The sequence below is a fragment of the Chlorocebus sabaeus genome, chromosome 21 (assembly GCF_047675955.1).
Source record: "Chlorocebus sabaeus isolate Y175 chromosome 21, mChlSab1.0.hap1, whole genome shotgun sequence".
In the NCBI taxonomy this organism is placed as follows: domain Eukaryota; kingdom Metazoa; phylum Chordata; class Mammalia; order Primates; family Cercopithecidae; genus Chlorocebus; species Chlorocebus sabaeus.
Window position 1 is genome coordinate 115,152,240 of NC_132924.1, and position 20,171 is coordinate 115,172,410.

Sequence of the window (20,171 nt, forward strand, 5' to 3'; positions counted from 1 at the left end):
ACGTTTAAACAGCCTAAACAGTGACTTCAGCATCATCCCCAGGGCAGTTGAAAGAGGAAGACTTAGATTCAAGCTTTGCTATTTTCTCTCTCCCTGAGCATACCTTCCGGTCTACTACATTAGGTGGATGTGAAGATCAAAGTGACATCTAAAGGATTTTGTGAGCTACCTCAGCCCCTCATCTATTTTCTGTGTGTTATTCCACAACATTTTCCCTTCAATTCTTCAGGCCTGATATATTTTTCCTTGGACAATCCTCAATTCCTCTGCATGCAAAAAAGTCAAGGACTCTACAGGTGTTGGATGTAAAGCTAGAGTTAATGAGGGACACTGATAAATAGAAACAAATATTCTTTAGATTACGTAAAGAGGATGCTGATAATCAAGGTCATCTTGCAAACAATTTCACATCTTGCAAACAATTTCACAATCACAATGATTATGTATCCTCTTAGATTGGCGGGGCTTTGTGATTTGTTTTAACCCAATTATCTGTGTCTATCTAGATGGCAAGGAAGCTCAGTGTATTGGAACTCCTTCTGATCATCTTCTGCCTAATTGTGGTGGTCATAGATATCCTCTTGCTGCTTCTTGTGTTGGAGGAACCTTCAGGTAAAGGAGACGCTTGTGGGTTGGAAGGCTGGGTAAAGGAAGTCCCCTCTAAATGCCAAAGAGATTATTTTATTCTTTTACTTTTCAATATGCCACTACATTGTGGTATTCAAAATTCACATCCCCAATTAGTTTAAGTTAAACTCCAAAAGATAAGTGTTCTTTTTCTACACTGAAACCCTGAATGGTAGTGATATTTAGGGTCTCCCAAGCCCCATTTGGTGCAATTTTAACAAAATGCAAGATTAGGCTCACCAGATGCCTGCCCTTCAACCCAGAGTCATGAAGTCATACTGCCTTCAATGAGAAAGGACTGTTAAGGTAACAGTGCCTCCAGCCCCATTATATTATGGAAAAGGAAACTAAGGTTACAGGGAGGTTACATTAAGTTGGCTTGGTTATACCAACATACATAGCTATAGTTTCTTCATAGGTGCCTTTGAAACTGTTCTATCTGTCTGTCTGTCTCTCTCGCTCTCTCTCTCAGACACCCGGAAGCATCAAACAGAATGCCTTCTCTTTCATGCACATATTGTACTCTAAATAATAAAATGTATGTAATTCAAAAATGTATTTTCAGTAAAGCTGAATTTGGGCTTTGTTCTGCTTGACAAACTCACTTTACAGATGTGAATTGAGCCTACAGTGAAAAGAAGCTGTCCTGATAGTAGAACCCTACCTGCTCCATCTCTTTTCATCTCTCTCCACAGTAAACATTAAGACACTTTCTAGGGACTATTTATAACTTTGAAAGATGATCTGAAAACCATTGATATAAGCCATTTTGAGCTTATTCCTACTTCTCCCCTCTAAAACATTTTTTAGATTACAAGTCTCATAAGATTGCTATCCAGTGTATATGAATAATTGGTTTCTTTTATTTGACATAAAACTAGATCTTCACACTTGCATTCACCCTAAACCACATTCTGATTTATGCAGAGTAGTTATGCTTTTAACTGTCTTACATACTGAACTTTTCTCTGGGTTTTTTTTTTTCTTTTTTGAAGATATATTTCCATGGGTTGAAAGGGGGGCTATAAAATCAATTTGTTTTTATTGTGGTAAGAACAGTTAACATAACATCTACCCTCTTACTGGATTTTTAAGTGTATAAGACAGTATTGTTATCTATTGAAACGATGTTGTACATCAGATTTCTGGAACTTATTCATCTTGCATAACTGAAATGTTATACATGGGGATTAGCAACTCTGCAATCCCTGTTTCCCCTAACTCCTGACAACCACCATTCTCTTCTTTGCCTCTATGAGTTTGACTATTTTAGATAATTTATTTAAGTGGAATCCCAGAGTATTTGTCCTTTTGTGACTGGCTTAATTCACTTTGCATAATGACCTCAAGGTTCATCCATGTTGTTGCATATTGCAGGAATCCAGTTTTAAGACAAATTTTTACTGAAATATATACATATATACACAAACAAATGTAGAGCCATAAAGATAGTGATAGTGAATATATTTGGGGGCTTTGTTTTGAATCAAAACAAAAGCATTAAAGGACACCTGCTAATGCCCACAGTAACTGTTTCCTCCAAATTCTGATGAAATTCTAGATTTCAGATGGTTCATGGAGTCCATGAGCCAGTCCTACTTCTGCTGTTGTTATGGGGAGAAGATTCCACAAAGTTGATAAAGGCCAAAGTATGAATAGCTAATGTTGAGTGAAGGTGTTTGTTTCCAATGAGGCCAATAATATCTTCCTGATATGTAACCTGAGTCATCTGGTATCTTTAAGCAGCTGTGCCTATATATAAGAGACTAAAGAAAAAACAGTAAGAAAAAAGACTTCCCCAGCTATTTAATCAGGTCTTCTCTGGTAACAACAACAACAAAAATAATGTTGGATCCCTACCTGACAGCATATATAAACATTAACTCAAAATTTATAAAAAACCTAAATATAAGAGCCAAAACTATAAAACTCTAAGAAAGCATAAATAAAAATGTCTGTGACCTTGGATTAGACAACAGCTTCTTAGATGATACCGAAAGCACAGCAACCAAAGAAAAAAATAGGCAAATTGGACTTCATCAAAATTGAAAAAAACTTTGTGCTTTGAAGCACACTTTGAAGAAAACTATCAAGAATGTGAACAACAATCCACAGATTCAGGGAACATATCTGCAGATGACATATCTGATGTTAGGCCCTTATCAGATACATCATTTGCAAATATGTTTCTTTATACATTCTAACATAATACATTGGAATATAAGACAATATATTCTCTTAGGATGTATAAAGAAATACTACAAATCCAAATTTTTTAAAAAAGGTTTCTAAATGAGTAAAACATTTAAATAGACATTTATCCCAAGGAAATCTATAAATGGCCACTAAACCCATGGAAGTATATTCAACATCATTGGTTATTTGGGAAGCGCAAGTCAAAACAATAACATGTCGCTTTCACACCCACTAGGATGACTATAATTAAAAACAGATAAAAACAAGTGTTGCTGAGGTTACAGAGAAACTGGAATTGTTCTACATGGCTAATGGGAATGCAAAATGGTGTGGTTACTTTGGAAAACTTTGTCAGTTCCTCGGAAAGCTAAAGATAGAGTTAACCACATGTCCTAACAATTCCACTTCTAGATATATAACCAAGAGACCTGAAAACATAGTTCACAGAAAAACTTTTGAATGCTCACGGCAGAATTATGTATAATGCTCAAAAAGTAGAAACAACCCAAATGTACATGAACCGATGGATAGATAAACAAAATGTGGTATATCCACACACAAAAAATGTGATTCAGCCATTAAAAGCAATGAAGCACTGATACATACTACAACATGGATTAACCTGCAAAACTGTACGCCAAGTGAAACGAGCCAGGCACAAAAGGCCACAAATTTTAGAATCTTTTTATAGGAAATGTTCAGAATAGGCAAATTCATAGTGATAGAAAATAGATGAGTGTTTACCAGGGACTGGGAGGAACTGGGAGAACATGGGAATAGAAAATAACTGCTAATGTGTATGTCATTTCTTTTTGGGGTGATGAAATTGTTCTGGAATTCGATAGTGGTCATAGGTTGTACAACTTCATAACTAAAAACCATTGACATATACTTTAAGAGGATGAATTTTATGGTATATAAATTGTATCTGTATAAAAAAACAAACAAAGTAGAAATAAACGTGTTTAACCTTGGAGAAGTGTTAAACATCATATGCAAATATAGATACCAGCTTGGAGAAGTGTTAAACATTGTATGCAAATGTAGATACCAGCTACTGGTGATCTGTTGTGTGGAGAATTGACTGAAAGTCTGTAACTTTGCTGGCTTCCTTCCTGGAGCTGTGATTATACTACACATTTTCAACTTTACCCTTTAATTCCTATGCAGATACTTCATTTACTCCAGAGTGCCCAGATATTCCCCACTCGGAAAGGATAGACTGCATACCTGACCAGGAGGTGACCGAGGTGAGAGAAATAAGGTACCTTTTGGTAGCCTATGGGGTGTTATTGAAAAGAGATGAATATGCGAAGTGGGGAAAGGGTGGGGGTGGCATGGCTTCTGGGCCTCTGATTTGTTTGGAGTTCTTTCTTTCTTATCTTATTAAAATAACAATATTAAGATCGTGAGGGAAGCAGGGTTGAGAAAAAGGAAGAGTAGGAAAAGCTAATAAGAATGTTAACCTGTGGATTATAAGTCCAAAGTGGAGGGTGATTACAGGTGCTACTAAAGGTACCTTAGGTGTGATTCCAAGGATTGTGGTAGAAAGGTTAAAAGTTTGTGGGCTAGACTATGTATTCTTTGAGAATAGAGGCCATTAAGCACATACAAATAGAGAAATCCATAGTGATAGAAAATAGATTAGCATTTACCTGAGTCACTGGTTGAGTCACTTACAGAACTCAGGCAACTTGCTACAACAAGCGCCCTCTGGAATTATGTTACTGGCAATAGAGGTCCCAGTGAATATGTACTAAAGAACACAGGTTTTCTCCCTGAGTAGCTTCCATAAACTATCAGCTACTTGAACGCTGATTAGCTGTGGCTTGGGACTTTTTCATAAAGGTTGTATGTATTTATATATTTAAATTTTATTTATTTGCCCCATATTCTAAATTAAATATCTTCTTGAGATATTAATTAGGACAGTATTGAATTTCAGTTAAATTTTAAACAATATTGACATTTTGATAGATTTGAATCTTCTTGTTATAAAAACTTAGAAAGCATCTCCATTTCAGTTCTTTTCATATATACATATAATTCTTTCTTTTCTTTTTTTTGAGACAGAGTCTCACTCTGTCACCAGGCTGGAGTGCAGTGGTGCGGATCTTGGCTCACTGCAACCTCTGCCTCCCAGGTTCAAGCAATTCTTGTGCCTCAGCCTCCTGAGTAGCTGGGATTACAGGCGCCTACCACCATGCCCAGCTAATTTTTGTATTTTTAGTAGAAACGGGGTTTCACCGTGTTGGCCAGGCTGGCCTCGAACTCCTGACCACAGGTGATGCACCGCCTCGGCCACCCAAAATGCTGGGCTTACAGGTGTGAGCCACCGCGCCCGGCCCATGTGTACATATATTTCTTAACTGAGTTTTGTGTTTCTCTTATATGTTTTGTTGCATATGAATTATGATGTTTTCCCTAGGTATTTCACATCCTTTGTTTCTATTGTAAATATAATCCATTATATTTTGTAAGTTGTGCTTCTTTTATTATAATGCTTCTTTTCTTGCTATTACTTTATATTTATTATTTTTACTTTATATTATGTTTATACAGTATATTTATTTCTATTTATTGTATAATTGATCAAGTTAAATCTCCTATTGTTTATAAAAAATGTTTTTGTAGTCCCTTCTCTGGATATTAAGTATAGAATTACATTATAGGAAAATAAGGATAATTTTTCTTTGTATTAATATTATCTTATACATTCATATGTCTAATTGTATTGTCTATTTCTTCCAGAATAATATAATTAAAGTGATGATTGTTGGCAACCCTTATTTTATGCTTGACTTTAATGGAAATTCGTGGTCAAAGTATCAAGCACAAAGTTAGCTACTGGCTTAAGAGAATTGTTTTATTGATATATATTAGCAACCGCCTTTATATTCTTACTTTAACTTTTTTTTAAAAGAAATGGAAAATGGATTTTTTCCAACAATTTTGTATTGAACTTTTCAAACATATGGAAAGACTGAAATAAGTTTACAGTAATACCCATTACCTACCACTTAAATTTCACCGTTAGTATTTTACTTTGCTTTCTCGTATTTATCACTTATCCCACACTCCATTCATCTGTTAAACTATCTGATTTCTATGCATTTGAAAGTAAGTTCTAGAAATCAGTTCACTTTTTCATAAATTTCTCACCATGTATATTATTAGCTACAGTCCAAAGTTTGATTATAGTTATTTATCTTCAGATATTACACTTATATACAACGCACATACAAGGAGTTGTTATTAATACATTTTGCACAATTCTTTGGTGCACATTTGTTGAATTATGGCAAATGACTCTACATGTGTAAGCTACACCATTCTATATCCAAAGATACAGAATGTTACCATCACTACAGAAAGTTATCTTACGACATTTCCCAATAGTTATTCCGACTTGTACCCCTTAACAGGTAATCACCAATGATTTATCTCCACCTTAGTTTAGTTTTGCTTGTTGCAGAACTTCATATGAATGGAATCATATAGTGTAGTGTAAAGTCTCTTTCATTCAGCACATTTTTGAGATTCATCTTTATTGTTGCAAATATTAGATAATTCCTTGTATCATTGAGTGATATTCCATTATATGAGTATGCCATAGTTTAACTGTTCTTCCCTTGGCATATAGTAGGATGGTGTCCACTTCATCCATATTTTCAAATTTGTAAACTTCAAGTTCTATTAAATATGTCTTTTTTTTTTTGGACGGAATCTCGCTCTGTCGCCAGACTGGAGTGCACTGGTGCGATCTTGGCTCACTGCAACCTCTACCTCCCCGGTTCAAGCGATTCTCCTGCCTCAGCCTTCTGAGTAGCTGGAACTACAGGCATGCACCACCATGCCCAGCTAATTTTTGTATTTTTAGTAGAGATGGGGTTTCACCTTATTGGCCAGAATGGTCTCTTGACCTTGTGATCCACCCGCTTTGGCCTCCCAAAGTGCTAGAATTACAGGGGTGAGCCACCGCACCCGACCTCAAAATTAAAATTAATTTTATGAGATTTAGCCTATTGTTAGGGGGGTGTGTGTGTTTGTGTGTGTGTGTGTGTGTGTGTGTGTGTGTGTGTGTGTATATATATATATATGGTTTTTTTTTGTTTTTTTTTTTTGCTGTATCCACCTTATTCTTGATAGTCATTTGTGAGTTTTCATCTAGAGTTTTTTTTTTGAGTCGTGCTGCTATGAACAGCACGACTCAAAAAAATTTACATCAAATTTTTGGGTATCTTTGGGTGAACAGTTGGAAGAATTTTTATTGGCTCTATACCTAAGGATGGAACCTCCAGTCTATAGGATATGTACATGTTAAACTTTAACTGACACTGCAACATCATTTTTCAAAGTATTTGTATCAATTTGCATTTCTTTTAGTAGTATATAGGAGTTCATTTGCTCTACATCCTAATCAACGCTTGGTGTTTTCTCCTTTTTCAATTTAACCATTCTATGGTTTTAATTTTCATGTTTCTCTTGACTAATAAGGTTAAATATCTTTAGAAATGCTTATCGGCTAGTTGGTAATCATATTTATGAAATGTATTTTTAATTTTTTGTCTTTCTTTTCTACTAAACTGTTCATCTTTTTTCTTGCTTTGTAGTAGTTATTTATGTATTCTGGATACAAATCCTTTGTTAGACATATATCTTAGTCTATTATTTGTCTTTTAACTCTCTTAATGGCGACTGTTGATGACAAATAGTTCATAATTTTAAAATAGTTCACTTTATCACTTTTTCAGTGGTTGATTCATTTCATATTCTATTTAGTAATTCTTGCCTACTCCCAGGTCAGAAAAATATATTACTATCTTTCCCTTAAAAGCATTATTGTTTTATCTTTCAAATTTAGATCTTTTATGAATATAGTACTGATTTTTGTATATGGTATCAGTAAAGAGTTCAGACACTTTTTTTTTTGTGAGATGGAGTCTTGCTGTCTACAGGCTGGAGTGCAGTGGTGCGATCTCGGCTCACTGCAACCTCCACTCCCAGGTTCAAGCGATTCTCCCACCTCAGCTTCCTGAGTATCTGGGATTACAAGCACCCGTCATCATGTACAGCTAATTTTTTGTATTTTTAGTAGAGATGGGGGTTTCACCATTTTGGTAAGGCTGGTCTCGAACTCCTGACCTTGTGATTCGCTCACCTCAGCCTCCCAAAGTGCTGTGAGCCACTGCACCTGGCCAAGAAACATTTTTTTTCTTGAATTTTTAATCGATCCGTCACCACTTATTGAACTGACCATTTTTTTCCCTCTGCATTTTAGTGGCAACTTTACTGTAAATTATGTCTTTATAGGTATGGATCTGCTTCTGGAATGCATTTGGTTGAGTTATTAGTTTGTTCTTTTGCCAATACTGTACTGCCTTAATTACTATTGCTTTATGATAGGTCTTAATGTATGGTTACAGAAGTCCTCCAAATCATTCTTACTTTTCCTCAAGATGGCCTAGCTTATTCTTTGCCCTTTAGGTTTCTGAATACATTTTAATTTTAGTGTCTCTCATACCAGCCTGCCAGTTTTCTCACAAAACTTACTAGAAATTTTATTGTGATTGCATAAAATTTACAGGTTAAATTTGGGAAAATTACCATCTTTACAAGGGTGAATATTTCAATTCCTAAACATGGTATTTATCTTTCTATGTACTGAGATTTTAGCTTCGAAATTTTTGATAGAGAGTTTTTGCACATGTTTTTGCTACTTTTTTTCTATTTGATTCTATTCAAGTCTTATTCTTAAATTTTAATTTTCTGTTTCTCTGTTGTTGATATATAGATTTAAAATGGATTTTTGAATACTGATCTTGTAACCAGAAATCTTAAATTTACCTATTATATTGTCCTAGTTTGTAGACGTTTGCTTTTTCTGATATGATAATGTTACCTGCAAATAATAACAGTTGGAAGTTTTTTCCAATGTGCATTCCATTTTCTTCCATGTCTTTTAACTCATAGGTTACAAGATTCTCTTTTCTTTCTAAATTGTCGATATAGTTTGAGACAGTTTATCCGAAAAGCAACATGCAGCTATAGTAGGTTTTAGAAAATGGAACTTCCTGGAGACTGATTTTAACTAAACCTAATAAATAACATTGCAATAAAATACTAATTATAGAAATGGAATTTCCTGGTTTTGGAAGAAGTTGGTTACATATCATTTACAGATTTTAAGCATCTATCAGAGACTCTATTGAAGAAATCCCTGCATCAAATGGAAGTTGTACTAGACAATTTCCAAGTTAATTGTTAATTTTTAAATTATATTAATTAACAATTTCTAATGAAAAATGACATAACATCTATTTGGAAGATAACTGAAGAATACTCAAGTTTGGTGTGACAGAAAGAATAGAGACAGGGAGATTTGTTGTGAATCAACTGCTATATCCCAGGCATCAGTTCATTAGAGTCTGTGTTACTGTAACTCATGCCTGGACTATAGTGGAGACTCACAAATGTCCCTGTCTCCATTCTAAATCCGTGTGGAAGATATGCGGGGACTGAAAGATTGCCTCTGGGGTTTGACTTTGGTGTCTGGGATATTGGTAATGGTTGAAAACTGAAGTAGGGGTGTTAGGGCAGACCGCTTACCTAAATGTTTATTGCTTTTTATAGAGGTCTGTGGACTTTGAAACAATTTATGACAATGGAACTGACCTTTTAAATTACACTGACCCCAGTTTCAGAGGGAGCAGAGGTACTTAGTGTCTGCCTTAGGAAAATCAACTATCCACAGGCCATCCACACCCCCAAATTCTTTCTTCACTGATCCCTCCAGCCCTTTTTATTATCTGAAGAGAAAGACTGAGACAGGAATGTCAATTAGATCTACGGAGAATTAATAAGTACATTTACAAAGATTGTATGGTTATAATGTAATTACTTTGTTTATAATAAGTGTGAAGCACTGACTTAAGTTATATTTACATTGTGGCTTTTCAGGAAAATGACATCAGATGTTAGCATCTAAAATACTTGTCAGCACTATGCCTTTTTCGAATGAGTAGTGTTGTGATATATTCTCATTTTTGGTGTCACAATCTACACTGAACACAGTCCTTTAACAGGAAAGATTCAGACATTATAGTTATATAGAGAATAAAATGAGAAAGTATTAATGCTTCCTATCTCCAAATTAGCCCCCCAGAATCATCCAGAATCAAAGCAATAGCTTAGTGTATATCCTTCTCTTGATCTTTATAAGCTTTTGCATCTATATATTTGTTTTGTTTTAACAAAAATTTGATCATACTATATAGTTTTCCAACTTGCTTTTTAAATTTAAGGCATTTAAATTTACTACATTATATTTTTAAAATAGATTGCTTCCGTTGAGATTACAATATGATTTTCTTTTGTCGGTGTTGTGAATTACATTAAAATATTTCTTAATTTGGAACCATTCTAACTTTTGCTTAATAAGACCTATTCATATATTGTGTATTAATTCTTTTAATATATGAATGAATTCAAATTGCTAATATTTTATTGATATTTTGCATATCTATGTTTTTAAAGTGAAATGGGCCTATATATTTTTGTTTACTTGTTTATTTGGACTGCCCTTTTTTAGTTTGTTACCAGAACATTCTAATTTATAATTACTGCTTTTGTTTTTATTATTTTACACACTTTTTGTGGGTTTATTTTGTACTTTTCTAGTGTCTTGGGTTGTACATTGAGTTGTTCATGATCCATGACATTTGATTTGCTTTTCTTTCCCTCATCTGTCTTCTCCTTTCTCCTTCTGGAGTGTTCTTAGTTGAGTGCTGCTGTCTGAGTCTGTCAGTCACTTCACCTACTCTTTCTTTCATATTTTCCATTTCTTTATTTTTTTATATTATTTTCTGGGATAATTGAAATTTGATTTTTAAAGTTTTTTTCATAACACTTCTCTTTCATTGTTTTCTTTTGTAATTCAGTTCAAATATTAAGGAGCTTTAAATCTTGTTGTTCTAAATCTTAACATTACACATTCCTCATTGTTTTTTTAAACGGAAATGATATGGTTTGACTCTGTGTCCCCACCCAAATCTCACCTTGAATTTTAATACTCCCAATATATCAAGGGTGGGCCCGGTGGAAATAATTGAATCATGGGGCGGTTTCCCCCATACTCTTCTTATGGTAGTGAATAAGGCTCATGAGATCTGATGGTTTTATAAAGGGGAGTTCTCCTGCACAAGCTCTCTTGCCTGTCACCATGTAAGACATCCCATTGTACTTCCTTCATCTTCCACCATGATTGTGAGGCCTCCCCAGCCATTTGGAACTGTGAGTCCATTAAATGTCTTGCCTTTATAAATTACACAGTCTTGGGAATGTCTTTATTAGCAGCATGAGAACTGACTAATACAGTAAATTGGTACCAGGTAGTGGGGTGTTGCTATAAAGATACCTGAAAATGTGGAAGCGACTTTGGAATTGGGTAACAGGCTGAGGTTGAACAGTTTGAAGGGCTCAGAAGAGGACAGGAAGATGTGGGAAAGTTTGGAACTTCCTTGAGACTTGTTGAATGCCTTTAACCAAATGCTGCTTGTCTCAGATGGAGATGAAGAACTTGTTGGGAGCTAGAATAAAGGTGATTCTTGCTATGTTTTATCAAAGAGACTGGTGGCATTTCACCTCTGCCCTAGAGATCTGTGGAACTTTGAACTTGAGAGAGATGATTTAGGATATCTGGCAGAAGAAATTTCTAAGCAGCAAAGTGTTTAAGAGGTAACTTGGGTGCTATTAAAGGCATTCAGCTTATATATTCACAAAGATATGGTTTGGAATTGGAACTTATGTTTAAAAGGAAAGCAGAGCATAAAAGTTCAGAAAATGTGCAGCCTGATGATGCAATAGAAAAGAAAAGCCTATTTTCTGAGGAGAAATTCAAGCCAGCTACAGAAATTTGCATAAGTAACAAGGAGCCAAATATTAATTGCTAAGACAATGGGGAAATGTCTCCAGGGCATGTCAAAGATCTTCACAGCAGCTCCTCCCATCACAGGCAAGGAGGCCCAGGAGGGAAAAATGGTTTCATGGGCTGGGCCCAGGATCCCCCTGCTGTCTGCAGCCTAGGGACTTGGTGTTCTGTGTCCCAGCAGCTCCAGCCATGGCTAAAAGGGGCCAAGGTACAGCTCAGGCCGTGGCTTCAGAGTGTGTAAGCCCCAAGTCTTGGCTGCTTCTACATGGTGTTGAGCCCGTGGGTGCACAGAAGTCAAGAATCGAGGTATAGGACCCTCTACCTAGATTTCAGAGGATTTGTGGAAATGCCTGGATGTCCAGGCACAACTTTTCTGCATGGGTAGAATCCTTATGGAGATCCTCTGCAAGGGCAGTGTGGAAGGGAAATGTGGGGTCAGAGTCCCCACACAGAGTCTCCACTGGGGCTCAGCCTAGTGAAATTGTGAGAAGAGGGCCACTGTCCTCCAACCCCAGAATGGTAGGTCCATTGACAGCTTGCAGTGTGTGCCTGGAAAAGCCACAGACACTCAATGGCAGCTCGTGAAAGCAGCCAGGAAGGTGGCTGTACCTGCAGAGCCACGGACACAGAGCTGCTCAAGGCTGTGGGAGCCCACCTCTCACGTCAGCATGACCTGGATGTGAGAAATGGAGTCAAAGGAGATTATTTCAGAGCTTTAGGCTTTGACTGCCGCGTTGGATTTCAGACTTGCATGGGGCCTGTAACCCCTTCATTTTGATCAATTTCTCCATTTGGAATGGATATATTTACCTAATGCCTGTACCCCATTGTATCTAGGAAGAAACTGATTGCTTTTCATTGTAGAGGTTCATAGGCTAAAGAGACTTGCCTTGTCTCAGATAAGAATTTGTACTTGTATTTTTGGATTAACACTGGAATGAGTTAAAACTTTAAGGGACGGCCGGGCGCGGTGGCTCAAGCCTGTAATCCCAGCACTTTGGGAGGCCGAGACGGGCGGATCACGAGGTCAGGAGATCGAGACCATCCTGGCTAACACGGTGAAACCCCATCTCTACTAAAAAAATACAAAAAACTAGCGGGCGAGGTGGTGGGCCCCTGTAGTCCCAGCTACTCGGGAGGCTGAGGCAGGAGAATGGCGTGAACCCGGGAGGCGGAGCTTGCAGTGAGCTGAGATCCGGCCACTGCACTCCAGCCTGGGCGACAGAGCGAGACTCCGTCTCAAAAAAAAAAAAAAAAAAAAAAAAAACTTTAAGGGACTATTGGAAGGGCATGATTACGTTTTGAAATGTGAGGACATGAGATCTGAGAGGGGCCAGGTGCAGAATGACATGATTTGACTCTGTGTCCCCACCTAAATCTCACCTTGAATTGTAATGGAACTTCAATTGTAGTTGTAATTATAATTGAAATTCAATTGTAGGCCAGGCACGATGACTCACGTCGGTAATCCCAGCACTTTGGGAGGCTGAGGTGGGTGGATCACCTGAAGTCAGGAGTTCAAGACTAGCCTGGCCAACATGGTGAAACCCTGTCTCTACTAAAAATACAAAACTTAGCCAGGTGTGGTGGTGGAAGCCTGTAATCCCAGCTACTTGTGAGACTGAGGCAGTAGAATCACTTGAACTCAGGAGGTGAAGATTGCAGTGAGCCGAGACTGCACCATTGCACTCCAGACTGGGCAACAAGAACGAAACTCTGTCTCAAAAAAAAAAAAAAAAAGAAAGAGATTCAATTGTAATTGAATTTCTGAATTGCCACACTGCATTTTATTTTGCTGTGTTATAAACAGATTTGTAATTTTCTTCTTAAAATCATTTCTGTCATTTCATGTAAGTTTAGTTAGGTGAGGAAGGTGAATGCGTATGTTCTAACACATCGGTCTCAGTTGCCATTTGTTTTATTTATCATAACAAAATAATTTTATGTAAATTAATGTGAAAATTATAAGACCTTTACAAAATAAATCTTGCTAAATAACACCAAAAAATATTTATAATCAAGCCACTCTGAGAAAGAACCACATGTGATTTGTTTTTGCCTTGGACATAGTAGAGACATTGTGAATTTCTATGTTGCCCTCTGTCCTAGTTTTATTTTAATCATCTCTAATTTTCTTAGCTTCCCTTTGCTTACTTTTTGGAAATGCATTTCTTTTTTTGCTGTATTGTTAGCCACTTGCATGACTCTTTCTCATGGGAAAGTCCAAACGTCTTGGTCTGGCTTCCAACCCACTCCTGATAAAAATACTATGTGATTTCCAGCTTCATTCTCATACTCAATGTTTTCAGCACAAGAAATGTGTGGTTTTTCTGAGTCTGTCATGCATTACTGCCTTCTCTACTGGGAATACTGTTCCTCTGTCTAACCTCCCCTAGTGCTTCATGACGGGACTTACCTTTCACTTACCTGGAAGCTCTCCCTACCCCACTCCAAGCCTACTAGGCTGGATACAGTGACTGTGTGTTCCCTCAGCTCCTGGACACACTTGGTGGAGACCTCATATCATCATGCTGTATGTAATTGCTTTTCTAATTGTATGGATTTGCCACTAGACAGTAAGTTTGCTGAGGGCACAGGCTCTGTCTTGTTTATCTGTATTATCAGTTCCACGTCTGGTAGATAATAAATACATATTGGACAGTTGGATAGATGCATGAATAAATAAAGAACAAATAAATTAGTGAATGTAATTATAACCTATCTTAAATTCTCCTTGGAATAAAATGGATTATAAATAAATAGACAGGTAATACTTTCTTTCCCTCAGTTGATATACTGCTAACTCTGTGTCATTGTTACAGGATATCTGCCGATGGCAATATAAGTGCTGCTGGTCACCTGTGGAGGATGCCAATGTCCCTAGGTGCTTCTTCCCCTGTAACTGGGGCTATGAAGCCAGCAATGGCCATACAAATACAAGCACAGGTGAGCACTGCCCTGATGTTGTGCCTGGGAACAACTCCTTATGGCCCAGATACATCAACTGCAAAATAAAATAAAAGGTAAAAGTCAGGCGGGCACGGTGGCTCACGCCTGTAATCCAAGCACTTTGAGAGGCCGACACGGGTGGATCATGAGGTCAGGAGTTCAAGACCAGCCCATCAATGTGATGAAACCCCGTCTCTACTAAAAATACAAAAATTAGCTGAGCGTGGTGGCGGGTGACTGTAATTCCAGCTACTCGGGAGGCAGAGGCAGGAGAATCGTTTGAACCTGGGAGGTGGACGTTGCAGTGAGTTAAGATCACACCTTACACTCCAGCCTGGGCTACAGGGCAAGACTCCGTCTCAAAATAAAAACAAACAAACAAAAAACCCCTAAAAGTTAGTCTCCTTCTCTTTCTCTCTCCATATCTTGCCACCCATAGGATTTACTGCCCAGCTCAAAAGGTTGCCATCCCCATCTCTGTTTGGAAATGATGTCGCCACCACCCTTTTCACAGCTGAATATCAGACATCCAATCGGTTTCATTTTAAGGTTGGTTTGGGAGTGACTGCTAAATACATTTTGAAGAAAGCAGTGTGTCCACATTGGGCTTGAAGTGTGGAAGCAGAAGGTACTTCTCTTCCTCTCTGCAGGAATCTCTGGATGGGATGGGCAGGCTAATTTTTATTTGATGGGGTGCACGTAATTGGGTGATTTCACAAATCAGGAGCCACAATGTCAAGAATTAGAAGCTATTCTCATGGGGTGCTATTTGAGATGGAACATCTTTTATAGCTCTGTCTACAAGGAAGTGGTCTTATCTGCAGTTGTCCCTTCTGCTTTTCTTTTGACAGATCACTGACTATAATAACATACGCTATGAAGTTTCCCATGAAAATATTAGGCCGGTTGATGGGACTGCTGATGCCTCCAATTTGAGCTATTACGTGGAGGTTACTGATAAACCTTTCAGCATCAAAATAATGAGGACAAGCAACAGAAGAGTCTTGTGAGCTTTTCAACCCTCTTGGTGCATCTTTGAACACACAGTTCTGATATTACTCATTCTGATTTACTGTGGGTGGGCAGTTAAATATTTAAGTACAACTAGAGAAAATGTTTGAATATCAGAAAAATATCAAAGAGTTTGCTGTAAAATAACAGTGTTAGCCTATCGTGCTTGTAAAACAGAATACTAAAACGTAATACTAAAATGCTTGCTAAATTATATAATTATATATAACATATAGATATATTTAAATCATATATAAATATATAAATTAATATATTTTAAATATAATATATAACATATGTATTTAATATACAAATATGTCATATTTATACACTGAATATATTTACACATATTTATGTTTATATTAAATATAAATGTTTAATATATATTTAATATACATTAATTTATGTTTAATGTAAATATTTAATGTATTTAATAAACATTAATTTATAGTAATATAAATATTTAATATGTTTAGTAAACATTAATTTATATTTAATATAAATATTTAATATATGTTAATATACATAAATATATTGAATATAAATATATATTTTGCATAATATAATATATTTTTATTTATCTAAATATTTATATAAAATTCAATAATATATATTTATATATTTAAATATATAGTATATTTAATATATTTATCTATTTGTATAATATAATATATTTATATATACACAGAAATATACTTCTGGCTTACATACATTATAAAATAAGGGATTTTATTGTTTTAAATTATTATTCATACTGGAACTCAAACTTCATTTTAAATTATTATTCACTGTGAATTTTGCTATCAAGCAGTGACTGACCAACAGTTTGAGTTTAATTCACAAACTGTACTGGAGTAAATAGAAGTATTAGTGTCAGTAAAACCAGTATTCATATCCTCGTACCGGCAAGTCAACTGTGTTATATATCAGTCAAAATACCTCTTCTTAACAGTATCAGTTTCCTTGACCAAAAAAAGGGACTCAAAATATCCACTTTTGCTAGGGGTAATGAGACGTTGTTTACAAAACACCCAGAGTGGTGGTGCCCGGAATGTAGTAGATGCACATTAAATATGAAGTCAACTCTGCTCTCTTTCCCCAATTGTCCAACCTGAGCTCCTGGCATCCTGCCACTAATGCTGTCTTCCTCTCGAATCAAAGAACCAGAGGTGCCCTAGAAAGGCCTTCAAAGGTAGCGTGAAAATTGATAACACATGAAACAACAGAGGTCTAAGTGTATGTGGAAAGGAAAGATAGCTTCCTAGCAGAGGAAAGTGCTTTTTGGTGATGCTTGCTCTACTTACCCCACGGCCCAGGTTGGACACTAGCATCGGGCCCCTCCAGTTTGCCCAGCAGTACCTGCAACTGTCTTTCCGACTGCCCAGTGCCAATGTGTATGGGCTGGGAGAACATGTGCACCAGCAGTACCGCCACAACATGACCTGGAAGACCTGGCCCATCTTCACCCGGGATGCCACCCCCACCAAGGTGAGGTGACTTTCCTCCTCAGTATCGCCTACAGTAAGGGATACCCTCCTTCCTTTCCTAAAAGTAGCCTACGGGAATACATCTATCTTACTTTGCTCATTTTAGACGTGTTAGTGTTGAGGAATATTTGTTCTTGAGACCTATACATTCAGGAATATTGCAATATTCGAAATAAAAAAAATAAATTAGAAATTTTCTAGCAAATTTGAAATGTAGCATTTTTTAAAACAAATTTCACTTTTAATGGGAAATATAATTTCATGATTATATTAGAACCTAGTATACTTCTGCCAAATTACTATGTCTTGGTTTAATAACTGAGGAAAGGAGGGCTTCAGTAGGAGCCATGCTCAGTAGAACTCAGTGGACTAAAAATGTCTCTTGACAGCTTTCATACTGTTCTAGGTGTTTGCTAGTGAAAGTATGTTTCAGAGACGTCAGCGCTGGCATCACCTGGGAGGTTGTTAGAAATGCAGAATCTCAAGTCATAGCCCAGACCCACTGGATCCAAATCTGCATTTTTACAAGATCCCTCGGTGACTCACATTCATATTAAAGTGGGAGAAGGACTGCTCTAGTTTAGTGCCTCTCAGCTTATCTGGAGTGAAGGACTAGTTTCTTTAAAAAAATTTTAAAAAAATCCAGCATAGGCAATATTTTTGTAAAATACAATTAAAATATATTACTGAAAAAATGAAATAAAAAATCCAAAGACATACCAAAAAAGCCTAAATTTTCAGCTGAACAGACATAAAATATTACCCTTTTCAATTGCTGTGAAAGGATTTCTAAACTTTGACTTTTGGTTTTTGTACTTGTCTTGTGACTGACTGATAACAAAGGATTTGAGGAGGTATTGTTCCGTGGACAATGCTTTGAGTCATGTAGGTTTGTAGAGCATGTCTTGAAGCCTCCATTGTGCTGAGGATATTTCATGGATCTGTGCAAGAGCCGCAAGTTGAAGTATGGTGCAAGGGAGACAGAGAGCTGACATTTTGCAATTCATATTTGGCAGGAGATGAACAAAGCAAGTAGCACATTAACCTGTAGCCTAGCTAACAGCATCTGATACAATGGAGGGAGTAACCTTGCAGAGCAGAGCAAAGACAAAAAACAATAGCCAACACATGTAATAAGTGTTTGGTCAAGGACCCTGGCAAATATTGAAAACTATGAATCGTACTACGTTTGACTTTCTATAGCTGACATTCCTAAATTGTAGTCACAAATTAGATGTATTGCCTTCCACCCTTCCTGTTTTTCTTCCTTTCTTTTCTTTTCTTTTTCTCCTGCTTTTTTCTTTCTTCAAAATGTATTTTAAAAATTTTGTCTGTATGCTATCCAAGTGTGATGCCATTAGTTTTCCTGGCTATAATTTTACATCTAGTCTTGGCTTATTGGTCTTCTCAATTTTGCAAATTATGTTGATTCTTTTTTCCCCTTCTCCTGGTATTTACCATTATCAGTATTATTGCCTTATGCTGTGGCTAAGATGATGATACTGTCACACAGGGAGCTTGTAAAACATTCTCCGTATTCTGATCTCAACTTCTTTTATTCTTAAGGCACTTAGAGTTATACACACACACACACACACACACACACACACACACATTATCTCTTCTTGTATCAGTGCTCATCACAGCTTTGTCACAGATTTAAATATGTTTTCTTTCTCTTTTTATTAGTTTTAAGCTTTTTTTCCACTTAAGTATTATATGTTAACTACAGAAACATTAGAAAATACAACTAGGCATAAAAAATTCAAAATTACTCATAATACCGTCACTTTCTGCTAATATTTTGGTATACATCATAGCAAATATGTTTACAAAATAACTTGATTGAGTTATAATGTATAGGCCATAAAATTCATCTGTTTTAAGTGTGCAATTCAATGACTTTGAGCACATATACTGAGTTGTGCAAGCATCGTCATAATCCAGTTCTATAACTTTGGCATCACCGCACTAGGATCCCTTCTGCCCTTTGAGATTTAAACTCCAGAGCTTGCTTCAGCCCGAGCCAAATACTAACCTACTTTCTGTCCCTATAGATTTGACTTTTCTAGATATTTCATATCAATGAAATCATACAATATATGGTTGTTTGTGTCAGTTTCTTTCCCTTAGCATAACACTTTCAAGGTTTATTTATGTTGTAGTGTGTATGATTATTTTATTATTGTTGAATGGAATTCTATTGTATAGATATACTGTATTCTGTTTATTCATTTTCCAGTTGATAATATCATTTCAATGCCTTTTTGATACAATGTTATACTACATGAAGTGTTGACCAAGTATATGTTATAGATGGCTTTTGAATTTATTTTAGGGTGAATGAAAACTTTCTTAACACATAACACTATTACTGTTCTTCTGTTTTGCTGACAGGACATGATTAATCTGTATGGAGCTCACACATTCTTCTTGTGCCTTGAAGACGCCAGTGGCTCCTCTTTTGGAGTTTTTCTGATGAACAGTAATGCCATGGGTAGGAAGCATCTTTTTGTCTTCTGTAGGTAGGAATATGTTTTAGGATTCTGCTTTTATAAAAACTTACTTTTATGGTGAGATCACTGTTGAACAGAAAGCATTTTGAACCTACAATACTTTTGCTGAAACTGGAACCTGAAAGTAGGTTAACCTGTCTACAAATCCAGGTCATACTTGACATTATTTTCATTGAAAACCACTGCAGGGGTCTTCTTTGATATAATGTTTCCCCTTATAGTCCATAGAAAATAGGATCCACTGATAGATGCATTCCAAAAATACCTGTAGATTTCAACGTATAAATTGTGCTTTCTGCCTGTAGGCAACAAGGTTGTGTTTTGTAGGCTCTTTCTCATAGGCCAGCCACCCTTTCCCCCTCCAAATCTTCCTCCTCCAGCTTCTGGATTAATGGTACTCCAATAAGCATTTTTACTTATTTTTAAATATTTAGTTGTAGTCAAACTCATCTAATA

The 20,171-nt window shown here is 36.4% G+C and overlaps 1 protein-coding gene across 1 annotated transcript in view; it reads left to right on the forward strand.

The window, feature by feature from the left end:
• The first annotated feature begins 506 nt into the window (after positions 1–506).
• The window catches only part of MGAM2 (maltase-glucoamylase 2 (putative)), a 107,712-nt gene continuing 88,047 nt past the window's right edge, over positions 507–20,171 (forward strand). Inside the window, exons 1-7 of the mRNA XM_073009421.1 lie at positions 507–612; positions 3,994–4,073; positions 14,575–14,698; positions 15,141–15,250; positions 15,553–15,707; positions 17,029–17,200; positions 19,597–19,696. Of these exons, the coding sequence (XP_072865522.1) occupies positions 507–612; positions 3,994–4,073; positions 14,575–14,698; positions 15,141–15,250; positions 15,553–15,707; positions 17,029–17,200; positions 19,597–19,696 (847 nt within the window). The remainder of the gene's footprint in view (positions 613–3,993; positions 4,074–14,574; positions 14,699–15,140; positions 15,251–15,552; positions 15,708–17,028; positions 17,201–19,596; positions 19,697–20,171) is intronic.